At 50.7% G+C, this 21,757-nt stretch overlaps 1 protein-coding gene across 2 annotated transcripts in view; it reads left to right on the top strand.

Moving 5' to 3' along the window:
* Positions 1-325: 325 nt before the first annotated feature.
* Positions 326-21,757, top strand: part of sbf1 (SET binding factor 1) — a 180,007-nt gene continuing 158,575 nt past the window's right edge. For both annotated transcript variants that reach the window (XM_072562737.1, XM_072562736.1), the window contains exon 1: positions 326-459. In XM_072562737.1, coding sequence (XP_072418838.1) covers positions 405-459 — 55 coding nt within the window. In that variant the 5' untranslated portion in view covers positions 326-404. The remainder of the gene's footprint in view (positions 460-21,757) is intronic.

Here is a 21,757-nt window from a genome sequence, read left to right as displayed (position 1 = left end):
GCTGTCTACTGGTTTTCCTGCTCCTCAGATGCTGCCTGACTTGCTGGGGTTTTCTAGCACCACTCTAATCCTGACTATACAGGTATGGGGCCTAGGTACAGGATGGGGACCTGTGGTCGTGAGTAATAATCGATGGATATTGGTTTAGAGTCAGATGGCGAGTGGGTTTAGATTAGAGAGCAATGTCGGGTTAGTACGGGCACGATGGGCCGAGTGTTGAACTGTGCCAGTTTCTCTGGGCTGGTTGTGAAGGCGGTTTCCATGGCGGCGGAGGCCGTTACTATTATGGGATGTGCGGCCCCCTCCCCGGCCCGTTGCGCAGGCGCGGTGCGGGCGGGATGGCGGCGGGACGATGCTGACGGTTGGGAGCACAGGCGGCGCCGAGCAGCAGCAGCGACGCGGTCATGGCCAGGCTGGCCGACTACTTCGTGCTGGTGGGCTACGACCACGACATGCGCGGTGAGTGGGCCCGGGACGGGCTGACCACGATCCGAGGCCCCGGGCCAGAGCTCCGGGAGATGGCCGGCTCCACATTGCGGCCCCGGGAGGGATCTGAGGCCCACGGAGAGATTTGGGGGTGGGGCAAAGGAGAGACAGGGACACACACAGGGACAGAGACACACACACACACACAGGGACACACACACACACACAGGGACACACACACACACAGGGACACACACACACACACACACACACAGGGACACACACACACACACACACACACACAGGGACACACACACACACAGGGACACACACACACACACACACACACACACACAGGGACACACACACACACAGGGACACACACACACACAGGGACACACACACACACACACAGGGACAGAGACAGAGACACACACACACACACACACAGGGACAGAGACACACACACACAGGGACAGAGACACACACACAGGGACAGAGCGACGCACACACACATACAGGGACAGAGAGACACACACACACATACAGGGACAGAGACACACAGGGACAGAGAGATACAGGGACAGAGAGACACACACACACATACAGGGACAGAGACACACAGGGACAGAGAGATACAGGGACAGAGAGACACACACACACATACAGGGACAGAGACACACAGGGACAGAGAGAGACACACACACACACACACACACACACACATACAGGGACAGAGAGACAGAGACACACACACAGGGACAGAGAGACACAGGGACAGAGAGACACACACACACATACAGGGACAGAGACATGCACACACACACGGACAGGGACAGAGACACACACACACACACACACACACACAGGGACAGAGACACACACACACAGAGGGACAGAGACACACACACACACAGGGACAGAGTGACACACACACAGGGACAGAGACACACACAGGGACAGAGAGACACACACACACACACACACACACACAGGGACAGAGAGAGAGACACACATACAGGGACAGACACACACACACAGGGACAGAGACACACACACACACAGGGACAGAGACACACACACACAGGGACAGAGAGAGACACAAACGCGCACACACACAGGGACAGAGAGAGTCACACATACAGGGACAGAGACACACACACGGACAGAGAGAGACACACACACATACAGGGACAGAGACACACACACACACACACACAGGGACAGAGACACGCATACAGAGACAGAGACACACAAACGCACGCATACAGAGACAGAGACATACAAACGCGCGCACACAGGGACAGAGAGACACACAAACACGCGCACACAGGGACAGAGAGACACACAAACGCGCACACACACAGGGACAGAGAGACACACACAGGGACAGAGACACACACACACGCACACACACATATACAGGGACAGAGTCAGAGAGACACACGGGGACAGACAGAAACACACACAGGGACAGAGACACACAGAGGGACAGACACACACACACACACACATAGGGACAGAGACAGACACACACACACACACACACACACACACACACAGGGACAGAGACCACACACACACAGGGACAGAGACCACACACACACACAGGGACAGAGACACACACACACAGGGACAGACAGAGACACACACACACATACAGGGACAGAGAGAGACACACACACACATACAGGGACAGAGAGAGAGAGACACACACACATACCGGGACAGAGACACACACACACACACACACACAGGGACAGGCACACACACACACACACACACAGGGACAGGGACAGACACACACACACAGGGACAGGCACATACACACACACACAGGGACAGGCGCACACACGCGCGCACACACACACACACACACACACACACGGACAGGCGCACACACACACACACACACACACACACACACACCGGACAGAGAGACACACACGCGCACACACACAGGGACAGACAGACAGACACACACACACACACAGGGACAGAGGGACAGAGACACACACAGGGACAGAGAGAGAGACACACACACAGGGCCAGAGAGAGACACACACATACAGGGACAGAGTCAGAGAGACACACAGGGACAGACAGACAGACAGACACACACACACACACAGGGACAGAGACACACACACACACACACACACACACACACACACACAGGGACGGAGAGACACACACACGGACAGAGAGACACACACACACACACACACACGGACAGAGACACACACACACACACACGGACAGAGACACACACACACACACGGACAGAGACACACACACACAGGGCCAGAGAGAGAGAGAGAGGCACACACACATACATACAGGGACAGAGTCAGAGACACACACACACACACACATACATACAGGGACAGAGTCAGAGACACACACACAGGAACAGAAACGCACACAGGGACAGAGACACACACACACGCACACACACAGGGACAGACACACACACACACACACACACACACACACGCGCGCAGGGGCAGAGGCACGCACACGCGCAGGGGCAGAGGCACGCACACGCGCAGGGGCAGAGGCACGCACACGCGCAGGGGCAGAGGCACGCACACGGGCAGAGGCACGCACACGCGCAGGGGCAGAGGCACGCACACGCGCAGGGGCAGAGGCACAGAGAGACAGACACACACAGGAGCACACACGCACACAGGGACAGAGACACATACACACGCACACAGGGACAGAGAGACGCACACAGGGACAGAGAGACGCACACACGCACACAGGGACAGAGAGACGCACACAGGGACAGAGAGACGCACACACGCACACAGGGACAGAGAGACGCACACACGCACACAGGGACAGAGAGACGCACACACGCACACAGGGACAGAGAGACGCACACACGCACACAGGGACAGAGAGACGCACACACGCACACAGGGACAGAGAGACGCACACACGCACACAGGGACAGAGAGACGCACACACGCACACAGGGACAGAGAGACGCACACACGCACACAGGGACAGAGAGACGCACACACGCACACAGGGACAGAGAGACGCACACACGCACACAGGGACAGAGAGACGCACACACGCACACAGGGACAGAGAGACGCACACACGCACACAGGGACAGAGAGACGCACACACGCACACAGGGACAGAGAGACGCACACACGCACACAGGGACAGAGAGACGCACACACGCACACAGGGACAGAGAGACACACACACGCACACAGGGACAGAGAGACACACACACGCACACAGGGACAGAGAGACACACACACGCACACAGGGACAGAGTGACACAAACACACAGACACACACAGAGCGAGAGAGAGAGACACACACACACTGACAGAGAGAGACACACACAGAGGGACGCAGAGCGAGACACACACAGGGGGACAGAGCGGGAGAGAGACACACAGGGGGACAGAGCGGGAGAGACACACACAGGGGGACAGAGCGAGAGAGACACACACAGGGGGACAGAGCGAGAGAGACACACACAGGGGGACAGAGCGAGAGAGACACACACAGGGGGACAGAGCGGGAGAGACACACACAGGGGGACAGAGCGAGAGAGACACACACAGGGGGACAGAGCGAGAGAGACACACACAGGGGGACAGAGCGAGAGAGACACACACAGGGGGACAGAGCGGGAGAGACACACACAGGGGGACAGAGCGAGAGAGACACACACAGGGGGACAGAGCGAGAGAGACACACACAGGGGGACAGAGCGAGAGAGACACACACCGGGGGACAGAGCGGGAGAGACACACACCGGGGGACAGAGCGAGAGAGACACACACAGGGGGACAGAGCGAGAGAGACACACACGGGGGGACAGAGCGAGAGAGACACACAAGGGGACAGAGCGAGAGAGGGACACACAGGGGGACAGAGCGAGAGAGGGACACACGGGAACAGAGCGAGAGAGGGACACACAGGGGAACAGAGGGAGAGAGGGACACACAGGGGGACAGAGGGAGAGAGGGACACACAGGGGGACAGAGGGAGAGAGGGACACACAGGGGGACAGAGGGAGAGAGGGACACACAGGGGGACAGAGGGAGAGAGGGACACACGGGGGACAGAGGGAGAGAGGGACACACGGGGGACAGAGGGAGAGAGGGACACACAGGGGGACAGAGGGAGAGAGGGACACACAGGGGGACAGAGGGAGAGAGGGACACACAGGGGGACAGAGGGAGAGAGGGACACACAGGGGGACAGAGGGAGAGAGGGACACACAGGGGGACAGAGGGAGAGAGGGACACACAGGGGGACAGAGGGAGAGAGGGACACACAGGGGGACAGAGGGAGAGAGGGACACACAGGGGGACAGAGGGAGAGAGGGACACACAGGGGGACAGAGGGAGAGAGGGACACACAGGGGGACAGAGGGAGAGAGGGACACACAGGGGGACAGAGGGAGAGAGGGACACACAGGGGGACAGAGGGAGAGAGGGACACACAGGGGGACAGAGGGAGAGAGGGACACACAGGGGGACAGAGGGAGAGAGGGACACACAGGGGGACAGAGGGAGAGAGGGACACACAGGGGGACAGAGGGAGAGAGGGACACACAGGGGGACAGAGGGAGAGAGGGACACACAGGGGGACAGAGGGAGAGAGGGACACACAGGGGGACAGAGGGAGAGAGGGACACACAGGGGGACAGAGGGAGAGAGGGACACACAGGGGGACAGAGGGAGAGAGGGACACACAGGGGGACAGAGGGAGAGAGGGACACACAGGGGGACAGAGGGAGAGAGGGACACACAGGGGGACAGAGGGAGAGAGGGACACACAGGGGGACAGAGGGAGAGAGGGACACACAGGGGGACAGAGGGAGAGAGGGACACACAGGGGGACAGAGGGAGAGAGGGACACACAGGGGGACAGAGGGACAGGGACAGGGAGAGCGAGCGAGCGGGGCAGGGAGAGCGAGCGAGCGGGACAGGGAGAGCGAGCGAGCGGGGCAGGGAGAGAGAGCGAGCGAGCGGGGCAGGGAGAGAGAGCGAGCGAGCGGGGCAGGGAGAGAGAGCGAGCGAGCGGGGCAGGGAGAGAGAGCGAGCGGGAGCGACAGGGAGAGAGAGCGAGCGGGAGCGACAGGGAGAGAGAGCGAGCGGGAGCGACAGGGACGGAGGGACAGAGAGCGAGCGGGAGCGACAGGGACGGAGGGACAGAGAGCGAGCGGGAGCGACAGGGAGAGAGAGAGAGGGACAGGGACAGGGACAAAGAGAGAGAGAGACGCAGGGACAGAGGGACAGAGAGAGGGAGGGAGGGACAGAGACAGGGAGAGGGAGAGAGGGAGGGACAGGGACAAAGAGAGAGAGAGACGCAGGGACAGAGGGACAGAGAGCGAGAGGGAGTGACAGGGACAGAGAGAGGGAGAGAGGGGGACAGGGAGAGAGGGGGACAGGGAGAGAGGGGGACAGGGAGAGAGGGGGACAGGGGGAGAGGGGGACAGGGGGAGAGGGGGACAGGGGGAGAGGGGGAGGGAGAGGGAGAGAGAGGGACAAGGGGAGAGGGAGGGACAGGGACAGGGGGAGAGGGAGAGGGAGGGACAGGGGGAGAGGGAGAGGGAGGGACAGGGGGAGAGGGAGAGGGAGGGACAGGGGGGGAGGGAGAGGGAGGGACAGGGACAGGGGGAGAGGGAGAGGGAGGGACAGGGACAGGGACAGGGGGAGAGGGAGAGAGACGCAGGGACAGAGGGACAGAGAGCGAGAGGGAGTGACAGGGACAGAGAGAGGGAGAGGGACAGGGAGAGAGGGAGAGAGAGGGAGAGGGACAGGGAGAGAGAGAGAGAGAGAGAGGGACAGGGAGAGGGAGAGAGAGAGAGAGAGGGACAGGGAGAGAGAGAGAGAGAGAGAGAGAGAGGGACAGGAACAGGGACAGGGACAGGGAGAGAGAGAGAGAGGGACAGGGACAGGGACAGGGGGAGAGAGAGAGAGAGAGAGGGACAGGGACAGGGAGAGGGAGAGAGAGAGAGGGACAGGGAGAGAGAGAGAGAGAGAGGGACAGGGAGAGAGAGAGAGAGGGACAGGGAGAGAGAGAGAGAGAGGGACAGGGGAGAGAGAGAGAGAGAGAGGGACAGGGGGAGAGAGAGAGAGAGAGGGACAGGGAGAGAGAGAGAGAGAGAGAGACAGGGAGAGAGAGAGAGAGAGACAGGGAGAGAGAGAGAGAGAGAGAGACAGGGACAGGGAGAGAGAGAGAGAGAGGGACAGGGAGAGAGAGAGAGAGAGAGACAGGGACAGGGAGAGAGTGAGGGACGGAGAGAGAGAGAGGGACAGGGACAGGGAGAGAGAGAGAGAGGAGACGCAGGGACAGAGAGAGAGAGAGAGAGGGACACACACAGGGAAAGAGAGAGAGAGAGAGACACAAGGACAGAGAGAGACAGACAGGCACAGGGACAGAGAGAGAGGTGCACACACAGGAACAGAGAGAGAGAGAGAGAGAGGGGGAGACACAGGGACAGAGAGAGAGAGAGAGAGGGAGACACAGGGACAGAGAGAGAGGGAGACGCAGGGACAGAGAGAGAGAGGGAGAGTCACAGGGACAGGGACAGAGAGAGAGAGGGAGACACAGGGACAGAGACAGACAGAGAGAGAGAGAGAGAGAAAGACACAGGGACAGAGACAGAGAAAGAGAGAGAGAGAGAGAGAGACAGACAGACACAGGGACAGGGAGAGAGAGACAGGGATAGAGAGAGGGAGACACAGGGGCCGAGAGAGAGAGACACAGGGACAGTGATAGAGACAGAGAGACACACACAGTGATAGAGACAGAGAGACACACACAGTGATAGAGAGAGAGAGACACACACAGGGACGGACAGAGGGAGGGAGACACAGGGACAGAGGGAGGGAGACACAGGGACAGAGGGAGGGAGACACAGGGACAGAGGGAGGGAGTCACAGGGACAGAGGGAGGGAGTCACAGGGACAGAGGGAGGGAGTCACAGGGACAGAGGGAGGGAGTCACAGGGACAGAGGGAGGGAGTCACAGGGACAGAGGGAGGGAGTCACAGGGACAGAGGGAGGGAGTCACAGGGACAGAGGGAGACACAAGGACATAGAGAGAGAGAGACAGGGAGACACAAGGACATAGAGAGAGAGAGAGGGAGACACAGGGACATAGAGAGAGAGAGAGAGGGAGACGCAGGGACAGAGAGAGGGAGACGCAGGGACAGAGAGAGAGAGAGAGGGACACACACACAGGGACAGAGAGAGACAAGGACAGAGAGAGACAGACAGGCACAGGGACAGAGAGAGAGGCGCACACACAGGGACAGAGAGAGAGAGGGAGACACAGGGACAGAGAGAGGGAGACACAGGGACAGAGAGAGAGAGAGGGAGACGCAGAGACAGACAGAGAGAGAGAGAGGGAGACGCAGAGACAGAGAGAGAGAGAGGGAGACGCAGGGACAGAGAGAGAGAGAGGGAGACGCAGGGACAGAGAGAGAGAGAGGGAGACGCAGGGACAGAGAGAGGGGGAGGGAGACGCTGGGACAGAGAGGGGGGGAGGGAGACGCTGGGACAGAGAGGGGGGGAGGGAGACGCAGGGACAGAGAGGGAGGGAGGGAGACGCAGGGACAGAGAGGGAGGGAGGGAGACGCAGGGACAGAGAGGGAGGGAGGGAGACGCAGGGACAGAGAGGGAGGGAGGGAGACGCAGGGACAGAGAGGGAGGGAGGGAGACACAGGGACAGAGAGGGAGGGAGGGAGACACAGGGACAGAGAGGGAGGGAGGGAGACACAGGGACAGAGAGGGAGGGAGGGAGACACAGGGACAGAGAGAGGGGGAGGGAGACACAGGGACAGAGAGAGAGGGAGAGGGAGACACAGGGACAGAGAGAGAGGGAGAGGGAGACACAGGGACAGAGGGAGAGGGAGAGGGAGACACAGGGACAGAGACACAGGGAGAGGGAGACACACAGACACAAGGACATAGAGAGAGAGAGAGAGAGAGAGGGAGGGAGACACAGGGACAGAGAGAGAGGGAGGGAGACACAGGGACAGAGAGAGAGGGAGGGAGACACAGGGACAGAGAGACAGGGAGAGGGAGACACAGGGACAGAGAGACAGGGAGAGGGAGACACAGGGACAGAGAGACAGGGAGAGGGAGACACACAGACACAAGGACATAGAGAGAGAGAGAGAGAGAGGGAGACACAGGGACAGAGAGAGAGAGGGAGACACAGGGACAGAGAGAGAGAGAGGGAGACACAGGGACAGAGAGAGAGAGAGGGAGACACAGGGACAGAGAGAGAGAGAGGGAGACACACAGGGGCAGGGACACACAGGGACAGGGAGAGGGAGACACACGGGCAGGGACACACAGGGACAGGGAGAGGGAGACACAGACACAAGGACATAGAGAGAGACAGAGAGAGACACACACACACAGGGACATAGAGAGAGAGAGAGGGAGACACAGGGACAGAGAGAGAGAGAGAGAGAGAGAGACACAGGGACAGAGACAGAGACAGAGACAGAGAGAGAGAGAGAGAGGGGGGGAGACACAGGGACCGAGAGAGAGAGAGAGAGAGAGAGGGAGACACCGGGACCGAGAGAGAGAGCGGGAGACACAGGGACAGAGAGAGAGGGAGACACAGGGACAGAGAGAGAGAGAGAGAGAGAGAGAGGGGGAGACACAGGGACCGAGAGAGAGAGAGAGAGAGAGAGAGGGAGACACAGGGACCGAGAGAGAGAGAGAGAGGGAGACACAGGGACCGAGAGAGAGAGAGAGAGGGAGACACAGGGACCGAGAGAGAGAGAGAGAGGGAGACACAGGGACCGAGAGAGAGAGAGAGGGAGACACAGGGACAGAGAGAGAGAGAGAGAGAGAGAGAGAGAGGGAGACACAGGGGCAGAGAGAGAGAGAGGGAGACACAGGGACAGAGAGAGAGAGAGGGAGACACAGGGGCAGAGAGAGAGAGAGAGAGACACACACACACAGGGGCAGGGACACACAGGGACAGGGAGAGGGAGACACACAGATACAAGGGCATAGAGAGAGAGAGGGAGACACAGGGACAGAGAGAGAGAGAGGGAGACACGGGGACAGAGAAAGAGAGAGAGAGGGACAGAGAGGTAGGGAGACACAGGGACAGAGAGGGAGGGAGACACAGGGACAGAGAGAGAGAGAGAGAAACACACACAGGGACAGGGAGAGGGAGACACACAGACAGAGGGACAGGGAGAGGGAGACACACAGACACAAGGACATAGAGAGAGAGAGACACAGGGACATAGAGAGAGAGAGAGAGAGGGAGACACAGGGACAGAGAGAGGGAGGGAGACACAGGGACAGAGACAGAGACAGAGAGAGAGAGACACACACAGGGACGGGGAGAGGGAGACACAGACCGAGGGACGGGGAGAGGGAGACACACAGACCGAGGGACGGGGAGAGGGAGACACACAGACCGAGGGGCGGGGAGAGGGAGACACACAGACCGAGGGACGGGGAGAGGGAGAGACACAGACACACAAACACGCAGGGACGGGGAGAGGGAGAGACACACACACACAAACACGCAGGGACGGGGAGAGAGAGAGACACACACACACACACAAACACTCAGGGACGGGGAGAGAGAGAGAGAGACACGGGATGGCGCAGGGGAGAGAGAGAGAGAGAGACACGGGATGGCGCTGGGGAGAGAGAGAGAGAGAGAGAGACACGGGATGGTGCAGGGGAGAGAGAGAGAGAGAGACACGGGATGGGGCAGGGGAGAGAGAGAGAGAGACACCGGATGGCGCAGGGGAGAGAGAGAGAGAGACACGGGATGGCGCAGGGGAGAGAGAGAGAGAGAGAGAGAGACACGGGATGGCGCAGGGGAGAGAGAGAGAGACACGGGATGGCGCAGGGGAGAGAGAGAGAGAGACACGGGATGGCGCAGGGGAGAGAGAGAGAGAGAGACACGGGATGGCGCAGGGGAGAGAGAGAGAGAGACACGGGATGGCGCAGGGGAGAGAGAGAGAGAGACACGGGATGGCGCAGGGGAGAGAGAGAGAGAGACACGGGATGGCGCAGGGGAGAGAGAGAGAGACACGGGATGGCGCAGGGGAGAGAGAGAGAGAGACACGGGATGGCGCAGGGGAGAGAGAGAGAGAGAGACGCGGGATGGCGCAGGGGAGAGAGAGAGAGAGACGCGGGATGGCGCAGGGGAGAGAGAGAGAGAGACGCGGGATGGCGCAGGGGAGAGAGAGAGAGAGACGCGGGATGGCGCAGGGGAGAGAGAGAGAGAGACACGGGATGGCGCAGGAGAGAGAGAGAGAGAGAGAGAGACACGGGATGGCGCAGGAGAGAGAGAGAGAGAGAGACACGGGATGGCGCAGGAGAGAGAGAGAGAGAGAGACACGGGATGGCGCAGGAGAGAGAGAGAGAGACACGGGATGGCGCAGGAGAGAGAGAGAGAGAGAGACACGGGATGGCGCGAGAGAGAGAGAGAGAGAGACACGGGATGGCGCAGGAGAGAGAGAGACACGGGATGGCGCAGGAGAGAGAGAGAGAGAGACACGGGATGGCGCAGGAGAGAGAGAGAGAGAGACGCGGGATGGCGCAGGGGAGAGAGAGAGAGAGACACGGGATGGCGCAGGAGAGAGAGAGAGAGAGACGCGGGATGGCGCAGGGGAGAGAGAGAGAGAGACACGGGATGGCGCAGGAGAGAGAGAGAGAGAGACGCGGGATGGCGCAGGAGAGAGAGAGAGAGAGAGACACGGGATGGCGCAGGAGAGAGAGAGAGAGAGACACGGGATGGCGCAGGAGAGAGAGAGAGAGAGACACGGGATGGCGCAGGAGAGAGAGAGAGAGAGACACGGGATGGCGCAGGAGAGAGAGAGAGAGAGACACGGGATGGCGCAGGAGAGAGAGAGACACGGGATGGCGCAGGAGAGAGAGAGAGAGAGACACGGGATGGCGCAGGAGAGAGAGAGAGAGACACGGGATGGCGCAGGAGAGAGAGAGAGAGAGAGAGAGACACGGGATGGCGCAGGAGAGAGAGAGACACGGGATGGCGCAAGAGAGAGAGAGAGACACGGGATGGCGCAAGAGAGAGAGAGAGACACGGGATGGCGCAGGAGAGAGAGAGAGAGAGAGACACGGTATGGCGCAGGAGAGAGAGAGAGAGAGAAACGGGATGGCGCAGGGGAGAGAGAGAGAGAGAGAGACAAGGGATGGCACAGGGGAGATAGAGATATAGATAGAGAGAGACACAGACACGGGATGGCGCAGGGGAGAGAGATAGAGAGAGACAAGGGATGGCGCTGGGGAGAGAGAGAGAGAGAGACACGGGATGGCGCAGGAGAGAGAGAGAGAGAGAGAGAGAGACACAGGATGGCGCAGGAGAGAGAGAGAGAGAGAGAGAGAGACACAAGGGATGGCACAGGGGAGATAGAGATAGAGAGACACAGACACGGGATGGCGCAGGGGAGAGATAGAGAGAGAGAGACAAGGGATGGCACAGGGGAGAGAGAGAGAGAGCGCGACGGACAGACACACGTGATGGGGCAGGAGAGAAAGAGAGAGACAGACGCACAGGATGGCGCAAGAGAAAGACAGACACGAGGGTGGGGCAGGTGCGACACCGACACACAGGGGTTGGGGCTGGTGCGAGAGAGAGAGAGAGAGACAAAAGGGATGGGGCGGGTGCGCGATAGCACTGGGAAACAGGGAGCGAGTGTGATGTTGGGAGACCGACACTGGGACAAGGGGCAGGTGCAAGAGAGAGACACTTAGAGGTAGAGAACGAATGTGAGAAGGGGGCAGACAAGAGGGCTCTTTCCTGCCCTCTACCTGGTCTCTCCCTCGCCCGCCCGCCTCTCTCCCTTTCTCCCCCCCTTTGTCTGTACCCATCTTCAGTCTCAACATCATGCCCTCACTTGTCTCTCTCCACCTCTCCTGCTCCTTCCTTGGTTTCTGAATTGGGCAGGTGAGTGAGAGACAGAGGGACTGAGAGAGACATGAGTAGGGCAGGAGAGGCTTAGACAGGGAGAGACAACAGGGAGGGGCATGAGTCAGTCAGAGAGAGAGATAGTGTGTGGAATGATGGAGGTAGATTGTCAGAGACGGGGGAAGATAACAGACTGGGATTGAGTGCGAGTGTGACCAGGGAGTTTCTGGGAAGGGGAGAGAGAGCAAGCAAGATTGGGTAGAGCATGCAGCTTTATATTTCCTGAAGGAAATTCATTGGTTTGTACTTGTTTGATTGCGTGTATTAAAGTTTGTTTCTGACGTGTGGGTTTAAACTTTTGATATGCTCGGTATCTGAGAGACTTTTCTCAGATTTTACTTCCAAATCAAGGTCTACTCCAGTTCTCAGTGGGTTCTACGGTGACTTTTAAGTCTGTGTTTTTCAGTCTCTGCTATATGTAGTGCAAGTGGTGCTTGATGTAGATGGTTGGGTAGATGGCTTGTTTGGAGATTGTACCCTTTGTCAGATGCTTCAGTTTTGCCTCTACAAGTTCATGATGGTATCTTTAATGTGTTATGACCCCACAATTCTGGTCAGTTGTAATTTGGAATCTTCCATGAGTCAGCAGTTATGTTCGCCTTTTCAGAGACGTTATGAGGATTTGAGACAATGTATGTTGATGTGGATTCAAAAAGGCTCTGCATGAGGTCCTTTTGTAGAAATAAAAACACATTTTGGGTGTCAGCTTGTTATTCAGGTTAATGATTGGTAAGGAAGTAGAGAAATATTTTAATCACCTTGTTCAGATTACACACTTCTGAAGTTGGTAGGACTTGAACCTGGGCCTCCTAGCTCAGAGGTATGGACACTGTCACTGTACCTCAAGAGTCCTGACCGGAAGTTGGAGATAGAATTGGGATAATCAGAACATTCCCTTGATTAGTGGAATCTGAAAAGGCGAACATAACTGCTGACTCATGGAAGATTCCAAATTACAACTGACCAGAATTTGAGGGGTCATAACGCATTAAGATGCCATCATGAACTTGCAGAGACAAAGTTGAAGCATCTGACAAAGGGTACAATCTCCAAACAAGCCATCTACCCAAACATTTACATGCACCCCATGGCAGAAGTTCTCAACCTGGGGAGGGAGTTAGGTGTGGGGCTTGTGAAGATATTTCAAGGGCTCACTGTCAGCATTCCCTCTAACTTCCAAGGTGTGGCGGTGACCTTTGGAACTGGATTTCAATGCTGCAATCAGCCTCCTGATGCTGATTGTTGTGCGCAGAATATCAGAGCAGGCGAGAGAGAATACTGGTCACCATAAATAATCTTCAAGATTTAAAAGAGAATTGCTCTGTGTTTAAAAATTGAATCAAGCTGAGCAAATTGGTAGTTTGATATTCAATGTACTGTCCAACCATCTGTGCAGTGATACCAGTGGCTCAGCTCAGAGCTACAGTATAGAGAGAGGTGCAATCTCTGCGGTACACCCATTGTTGACTTCCAGCTAGGATGTTTGCTTGTTCAGTTGTCTGGAGTCGCCATTGAACCATTTATTTAATCACTGCATTAAGCAATTTTGGAAAAAAATTTCCAGGTCTTAAAATTGCTCTCTTATAATTTTCATCCTGCACTTGTGTCATTTTATCAGTTATAAAAATACTGAAATGATGGAAAAGGGTGACTTGACAAATAATCAAACAGCGAACCAATGCTGGTTTATATGCTAAGCAGTCTGAGGAGTTGAGCATTGAGAGGCAAAAGGTTGTATTAGAGGTTAGGCATTAGGGGTTCAAGTGGAGGGAAAGTGGGAGTGGGAAGAATACAGGATCATAATTGGGTTAGCAGCAACAGCTAACTGATGAGCGAGTGCAGCGTCCAGGAACCTTATTTATAGAAAAGAAACTGGGCTACAGGGATCCATAGATTATTTTAATAGCAAGAGGAGGGCTTCCAAATTGCAGGCGATCCATGTTGCAGGAGCTGTGCTGGTGACCTGTGAAAATTGGATTTTTTTTACCATGGAGTTGGATATAGTGTATTTGCATATATTATACAAGATTGGCGCCAAGTGAGGGGTCAGAGTTACACATCATGGAAATAGATTATTTTGACCAACTAGTCCACGCCAAACATTTTCCCAAACCAAACTAGTCCCACTTGCCTGCGTTTGGCCCATATCCCTCCAAACCCTTCCTATTCACAGACTTATTGAAATGTCTGTTGAAATCTGGCTGACTGTTCAGTTCTAGGCATTACAGCTTAAGGATAAATTGGCATTGGAGAGCATGTAGCACAAACTCATTAGAGTAATATTAGGGTTTAAAATATTAAACAATGCAACATTGTAACTGTACTTGCATCTACCAATTCCTCTGGCAATTCATTCCACATACAAACAATTCTGTGGGGGAAAAACATTTACCCCATGACTTTCCCCATCATAGGGAAAAAGATAACCCCCTCCATGAACTTAAACCTCTCAAAATTCACCCCTCAACCTCTTAAACTTCAGTGAAAAATGTTCTATCCTATTCAGCTTCTCTTTATAACTCAAACCTTCCATTCCTGGCAACGTCCTGGTAAATCTTTTCTGAACTCTCTCCAATTTAATAATATCCTTCCTATAGGGATAGTAGGATGTGTAGATAATAGGAAGTTACAAAGAGACACTGACATATGTCTGAGTTGGAAAAGCTGTGGCAAATGGTTTTAATGTGAGGAAATGAGATTCTTTACTTTAGATTTGAGAAATACAAAAAAAAATATATTCATATTAGAAACTGATGGAGCCAAGATATTTACGTTCTTGCAAACAAATCACTTGATATCAAACAGCTAGAAGAATATTTTAATCTTTTTTCTCAAGAGTACAGTATTCTGCAGGCAAGGGATATGTTTCAGTTACACAGAAGCTGGGCCAGACCCCATCTGGCTGACTGTTCAGTTCTAGGCCTTACAGCTTAAGGAAAAATTGGCATTGGAGAGCATGTAGCACAAACTCATTGAGTAATATTAGGGTTTAAAATACTAAACAATGCAACATTAGATCAACAAAGCTTATACTCCGTCATGTAAAAAAGATTGAGGGGTTATCTAATGGAGAAGTTTTGCATGTTGTAATGGTTTGATCGGGTACATAGAAGTTGTTTCTTCTGGCAGGAAAACTGACAACAGGATGCAGTCTTATTTAGGGAGAAATTAGGATGCACATCTTTAATTTGATTTATTGGCACAGGTACCTAAGTAGAAGTGAAAAATTTTGTTTTGCATACAGGCAGATCATGCCATGTGAAATGCAGAAGGGGAATAGAATAGTGAAGGATACAGTGTTACAGCTGCAGAGAAGGTACACAAGGAGCGAGGTCAACATTAAATTTGTAAGGTCTGTTCAGAAGTCTGGTAACAGAGAAAAGGCTGTTCTTGAATCTGTTGGGCCATGTGTTTACGCTTTTGTATCTTCTACCCACTGGAAGAGATTGTAACTGGGGGGGAGGGGTCTTTCATTATGTTGGCTGCCTTTCCAAGGTGGCGAGAAATATAGATGGAGTCAATAGGTGGAAGGTTGGCTTGTTTGATGGACTGGGCTGTGTTCACAACACTCTGTAGGTTCTTATGGTTCTTGGCAGAATGGTTCCCAAACAAAGCCTTGGTTATCCGGATAGAATACTTTCTGTGGTGCATCTATAAAACTGCAGAATTTCCTTAGCCTATAATGTGCTTGCTTAACTGTCACATCCGTATGGGTGGACCAGGACAGATTGTTGGTGAACATCACTCCTAGGAACTTGATGCTGTTGACCGTCTCCGTCTCAGCTCCATTGATATAGATAACGGCGCGCTTTCCACCTTGCTTCCTGAAGTCAATGATCAACCCTTTCATTTTGCTGATGTTGCTGACATTCCATCTTTATGGAAAGATAGTGAAAATGTTGCTCAGTTGCTGATTTTGTCCTCCTTCTGTATTGGCTTTTTTTTCACAATCCTCACACTTTCAAAGTGCTACATTGCTCAGTGGTGACGTTCTTGTCTTTGACTCAGAAGGCTGTGGGTTCAAGATACACTGTAAGGACTTCAGCACTCGTCTGCTGCTTCAGTGCATAAATTCAGGACTGTGAAAGGATTTTGCCAGAGCAGTTATCTTTCAAATGTGATGTTAAATTGTGATACCCTGGCTGATCAGGTGGATACAAAAGCTGTTATGATAGTATCTATAGAAGAACAATAAAATACTGTGTGTGTGTGCTGGCCAACATATATTCCACAAAAATCAACAAACTAACTTGTTATCTGGTTACTGTTTATGAAATTTAGAGGGCAGTCAGCTACTCACGTCTATTTTGGCATTCAACTGGATTACAGCTGATCAGTATCTCAATTTCAATTGCCCATCTTTGCTTCACATTTCCCAATATCCATATGCAACTTAAAAGTTATTGATTTTAGTTTCTGAAGATTAAAATGGAGTTCAGCATCCACAAGCTTTTGGGGCGGAATGGAATTGTACAGTCCAGAGGGAGTCATGATGTTCAAACCTTTAATGCAAAGTGCGATTAATCTAGATGGTTTGGCGCAGACTTCAAAGGCTGAAGGACCACCTCTTTGCTGTATGACACTCTGACTAAGACGCTGAGTCCATTGATCCATTGGGTCATGCCAAATATCCAACACTTACCATACTGTTTTGCTCTTTAAATTATTCTTTTTCAAGTATATATTTAATTCCTTTTTCCGTATTACAATTGTACTTTCTATTTTATTTTGTATTTACCTTCATGCCATTTTGAGTAGTTTGAGATTTTTTTCCTCTATGCTCTCTTCATGTTGCAGGTGTTTTTTTACACTTTCCATGATGCTCCTCAACTCCTACATTTCTGCTCATCTTTGAACTCCTTGTACAATGTGTACAGACCATTTCCTCCATTTTAGTTCAGTTAGCGTTTGTTTATCACTTGAGGACACATTTTTCATTACGTGTATTTTAAGGAAGTATTGATTTTATGTTCAGCATTTTACCTTTAATAAATGTAAAATGTAAATTTACATTTAACTGGGTTCTAATGGTTCCAGTAGAAATCAGAGATCCGTGCATTACTTGAAAATGAGACTGTGATATCCTGGTCAAAGTTCCTCCTGCAACTAGCACTGTCATCTATCCTTTTTATTCTTTGTGGGACTTTGTGCATTTTCACTGTTCTGTTTTCTTAGGAACACCAATGACTCTACTTCAACATAGTTCTTTGGGTGTGAAACACTTTGGAATGTTTGAGATATGTATTCATATAAGTTCCTTCCAAGCATTTAACTTATGATTTAAATTAATGCCTGAAGTGGAGAAGTCAGAAGTAAGCTGTTTTTCCAGTAGTGTCAGATAATTTGCTGGGTGGTTAACATTTTAGCAGTCTGTGTTGGTGTGACGTGGTGAAGTGATTTTTAAAATCTGAACTGTTCGACATTTCTTGTCACTAATGAAGTGCTTGATGTTGAAATGAACAGTGTGAAAACAAATAGCTACTAAACACCACAATAATACACTGCAATCTATACTGGCTAAAGGAACTAAGAGCTCAATGAGAAGGTGTCACATTTAGAGCAAAAATAGTTTTAACAGTAGAATTGCGTGTAAACAGACTTGAAATTTACAGGAAGTCCAAATTTAATGCTTTAATTGATTATCTGACTCTAAGAATATCTGCTAGCTAAAAGCATTGATCACTTATGTCAATGCTTACCTTCATATTCAAATCAAGTAGCGCAAAAGGAAAGATAGTTAAATGTAATAGAGCTGATACTGTTCAGTGATGACATGAGATAGTAGAATTTTACAATGCAGGAGGCCATTTGACTCAGTGTTTGTATCGACTCCTGAAATAGCTGCCCAGCTCATCGCATTCTCTAGCCATGTCTCCATAGCCCTCTAATTCATCACTTTGAATATATATTCAGTGCTCTTTTCGAATCCTCCTGTGGAATATGCCTCTACCACTCTCCTAAATCTAATGGCTGTGTAAAGAAGTTTCTCCTCATCTCATTATCTCTCTTGCTGACAATCTTGAAATTTGACCCCTAATTACTGGTATACTAGTGGAAACATGATATCCTTCTTTAATCTGTCAAAATTGTTCATAATTTTCAATGCCACAATAAGGTCACCTCTTAATCTTCTATGAGCCAAGGAAAATAAGCCTGATTTCTCTAATCTTGTATCTAACATCTCTCATTCCTGGTAGTAACTCTCCTTTGCACTATCTCAAGAACTTTAATATCCTTCCTTAAATAAGGTGCCCAGAACTGAACACAGTACCCCAAATGTGGTTTGACCAATGATTTGTAGAGTTGTGGTATCACTTCCTTGCTTTTATACTCTGTGTCTCTATTTAGAAACCCAAGGATCCAACAAGCCGTCTTAACTGTTTCATCATGTCTGACCACCTTTTCAGAATTATGCATTTGAGCTCCGTCTGCTCCTGTACTCCAGTCAAAGTTGTGCCATTGAGCCTGTATTGTGTCTCCATGTTTCTTCTACCAAAATGCATTACCTCATGTTTCTCTGCATTATAATTCAGCTGCCTGGTATTTGCCCATTTGGCTAACTTGTCAATTTCACTCTGAAGCCACTCAGCATCAAACTCACAAGTCACCGTTCTCCTGAACTTTGTGTCATCTGCAAATTTAGAAGTTTTGCCCTCCACACCCATCTCTAAATCATTTATATAAATCATGAAAAGCGGAAGTCCTAACAATGTACCCTGGGGAAATACTACTTTCAACTGGTCTCCAGTCTGAGGTGCCCATCTGTACCTACCCTTTGTTTCCTATCTTGCAACCATACGATCAAGGACCCATCAATTCTAAACATTTCTAATTTTTGGACCAACATGCTATGTAGTACTGTATCAAATGCTTTCTGAAAGTCCAAATATGCGCTACCTGTGTCCACTGCCTGTGTCAACTCGACAAAGAACTCCTTCAAATTTGTCAGACGTCACAAAGCCATGTTGACTGTCCAGTATTAACTTATTTTCTCTGTGTATGTTTATCTTATCCTGTGTTATGCCCTCCCTCAGTTTCCCACAATTCTAGTCAAGCAGACAGATCTGTAGTTTGCCCCTTTCTTAAACAACGATGTCACATTTTCACTCCTCAAATCTCCTGGTACTAATCAAAGAGGGGTTTTGCTCTGTTCAGAGGTACCTGGAATATTTCTGTCAATTGCTCTGCAATTTGCTCCCTTACCTTTCTTAGTAATCTAGAATACATTCCATCCTGGCCTGGCGACTTCTCTACCTGGAGTGCTGCCAGCCTTTTTAGCACCTTTTCTTTATCATGCTACCAGTTCACTTGCTCAACACACATTTTCAACTGGGTCATTGCCACCGTTTTCACTTGAATAAAACCAGTATGTTGCCTGTGATGTTGCTAAGTCATTTGACTTTTTTTGGTGTATGACTAATTTGTAAAGGGACTTTGGAAACCTATTCCAAAGAGATTTAGGTGTTTGTATACATGCTAAAATCAAGTGGACAGGCATGAAAATGTATACAAAAGCTGATGAATTGTTAGCCTTTGTCACAAAGAGGTAGAAATTATGTTAATTAGTTCTGGTTAGACCTTGTCTGGTGTGCTGCCATCAATTTTGGCCGCTGCATGGAATGAAACTAAAAGGGAGAGATTGAGTATGGGTTATATAAACTGAGTTTGTACTCTAGTGTAGAAGATTTTAAGGGGTGATTTAATTAAGGCATTTAAACTGATTAAAGTAGTTAACAAATTAGATGGAGACGCTATTTCCTCAGGTGGCAGGCCTATCCAACACATGTTGTCAAGAAACGCTTCTTCATGTAAAAGGTATGTGATATTAAGAACATACTTCCATCAAACGCTCTGAGAATGAGTCAGCAAGAGAGACTTGTATGTTGAAGGCCAGTGTACCATTGGGTATGGACACAACATGTGTGGAATTGTGACAAGATGGTATTGAATGATCAAAAGTTTTTGGAGCTGAATGATGTGTTTCTATGAATGTGTCTGTCTCTTGTGACTGGAGCTACTATATGTCTGTGTTGTCCCTAAAGAATGCCCAAAGTTACAAGAACAGTCCAGCTGTGTGCTTGAACTGTGGATTTTGAGATGTTACATTATATTTTGTTTTAAAAGATACTGACTAAAAATAGGTATATCAGTTATTGGTTTTGAACATCTGGCAGACTTGGACATGCTAATGTAATAACACCTCTGCTCCCTAGTACAGCTAATTTTTTTATTAGCCAGCATCTTTAACGCCAGGAGAGTACCATTTGATCAAATATTCCGTATAATCAGGAGCTCCACCTGAACAATATAAAAGCAAAAGTAATAGAAATGTAATATAGGAGGTATCCACATCATTGTTACACTTTATTTACAGCATAAATCACTGAAATAATAATACAACTTTGCCTTAAATAAAACTTACTGGCAGAAAGTCTTCTCACTTGCACCCTCAACTGACTACTTGGATATCGTCAAAAATCACATGACACCAACAGATTTATTTGAAAACACAAGCTTTTGGAGCCTCACTTTTCCTCCAGCTGCTAGTGAGAGGAGAGATCCGACACAGAATTTACAAGTCAGAGATCAAAAGGTCATACAGTTGATGTGAATGTATTGAACAAACCTAAGATATCTAGAGAGACTGATACGTTGAAGGCCAGTGTACCATTGGGTATGGACACAACATGTGTAGAATGGAGACAAGATGATCTTATTGAATGATCAAAGTTTTTGGAGCTGAATGACCTTGCGGTGTTTCTATGAATAGCCTGTCTGTTGTGACTGGAGCTACTATATGTCTGCGTTGTCCCTAAAGAATGCAGTTAGAATGGAGATGCAGGTTCTGATTGATTAATGTGCACATCCCAGAACTACTTTCAAGTCACTGATAACTTAAACTTTTATTATGATATGGAGATGCTGGTGTTGGACTGGGGTGTACAAAGTTAAAAATCTCACAACACCAGGTTGTAGTCCAACAGATTTAATTGAAACACCAGCTTTTGGAGCTCTGCTCCTTCAGGTGGTTGTGGAGTATAAGATTGTAAGACACTGAATTCATAGTAAAAGTTTACAGTATGATGTGACTGAAATTATAGATTGAAAAATACCTTGATTGTTGAATTGTCTCATCTGTTACAATGACCATGTTAGTTTCACTTCTTTCACATATAAATTGCAAAACTTTTTTTAACTTTAAAGTTCACTTGAGAATGTAACTTTTAAAAAAAGGTTTTGCGATTTACATGTGAAAGAAGTGAAACTAACATTGTTATTTTAACAGATGAGAGACTAAACAAACAATCCAGGTCTTTTTCAATGTATAATTTCAGTTGCATCATACTGTAAACTTTTGCTG

Source organism: Chiloscyllium punctatum, chromosome 44 (assembly GCF_047496795.1).
Source record: "Chiloscyllium punctatum isolate Juve2018m chromosome 44, sChiPun1.3, whole genome shotgun sequence".
In the NCBI taxonomy this organism is placed as follows: Eukaryota; Metazoa; Chordata; class Chondrichthyes; order Orectolobiformes; family Hemiscylliidae; genus Chiloscyllium; species Chiloscyllium punctatum.
This window is presented reverse-complemented; position numbering and strand designations above follow the sequence as displayed.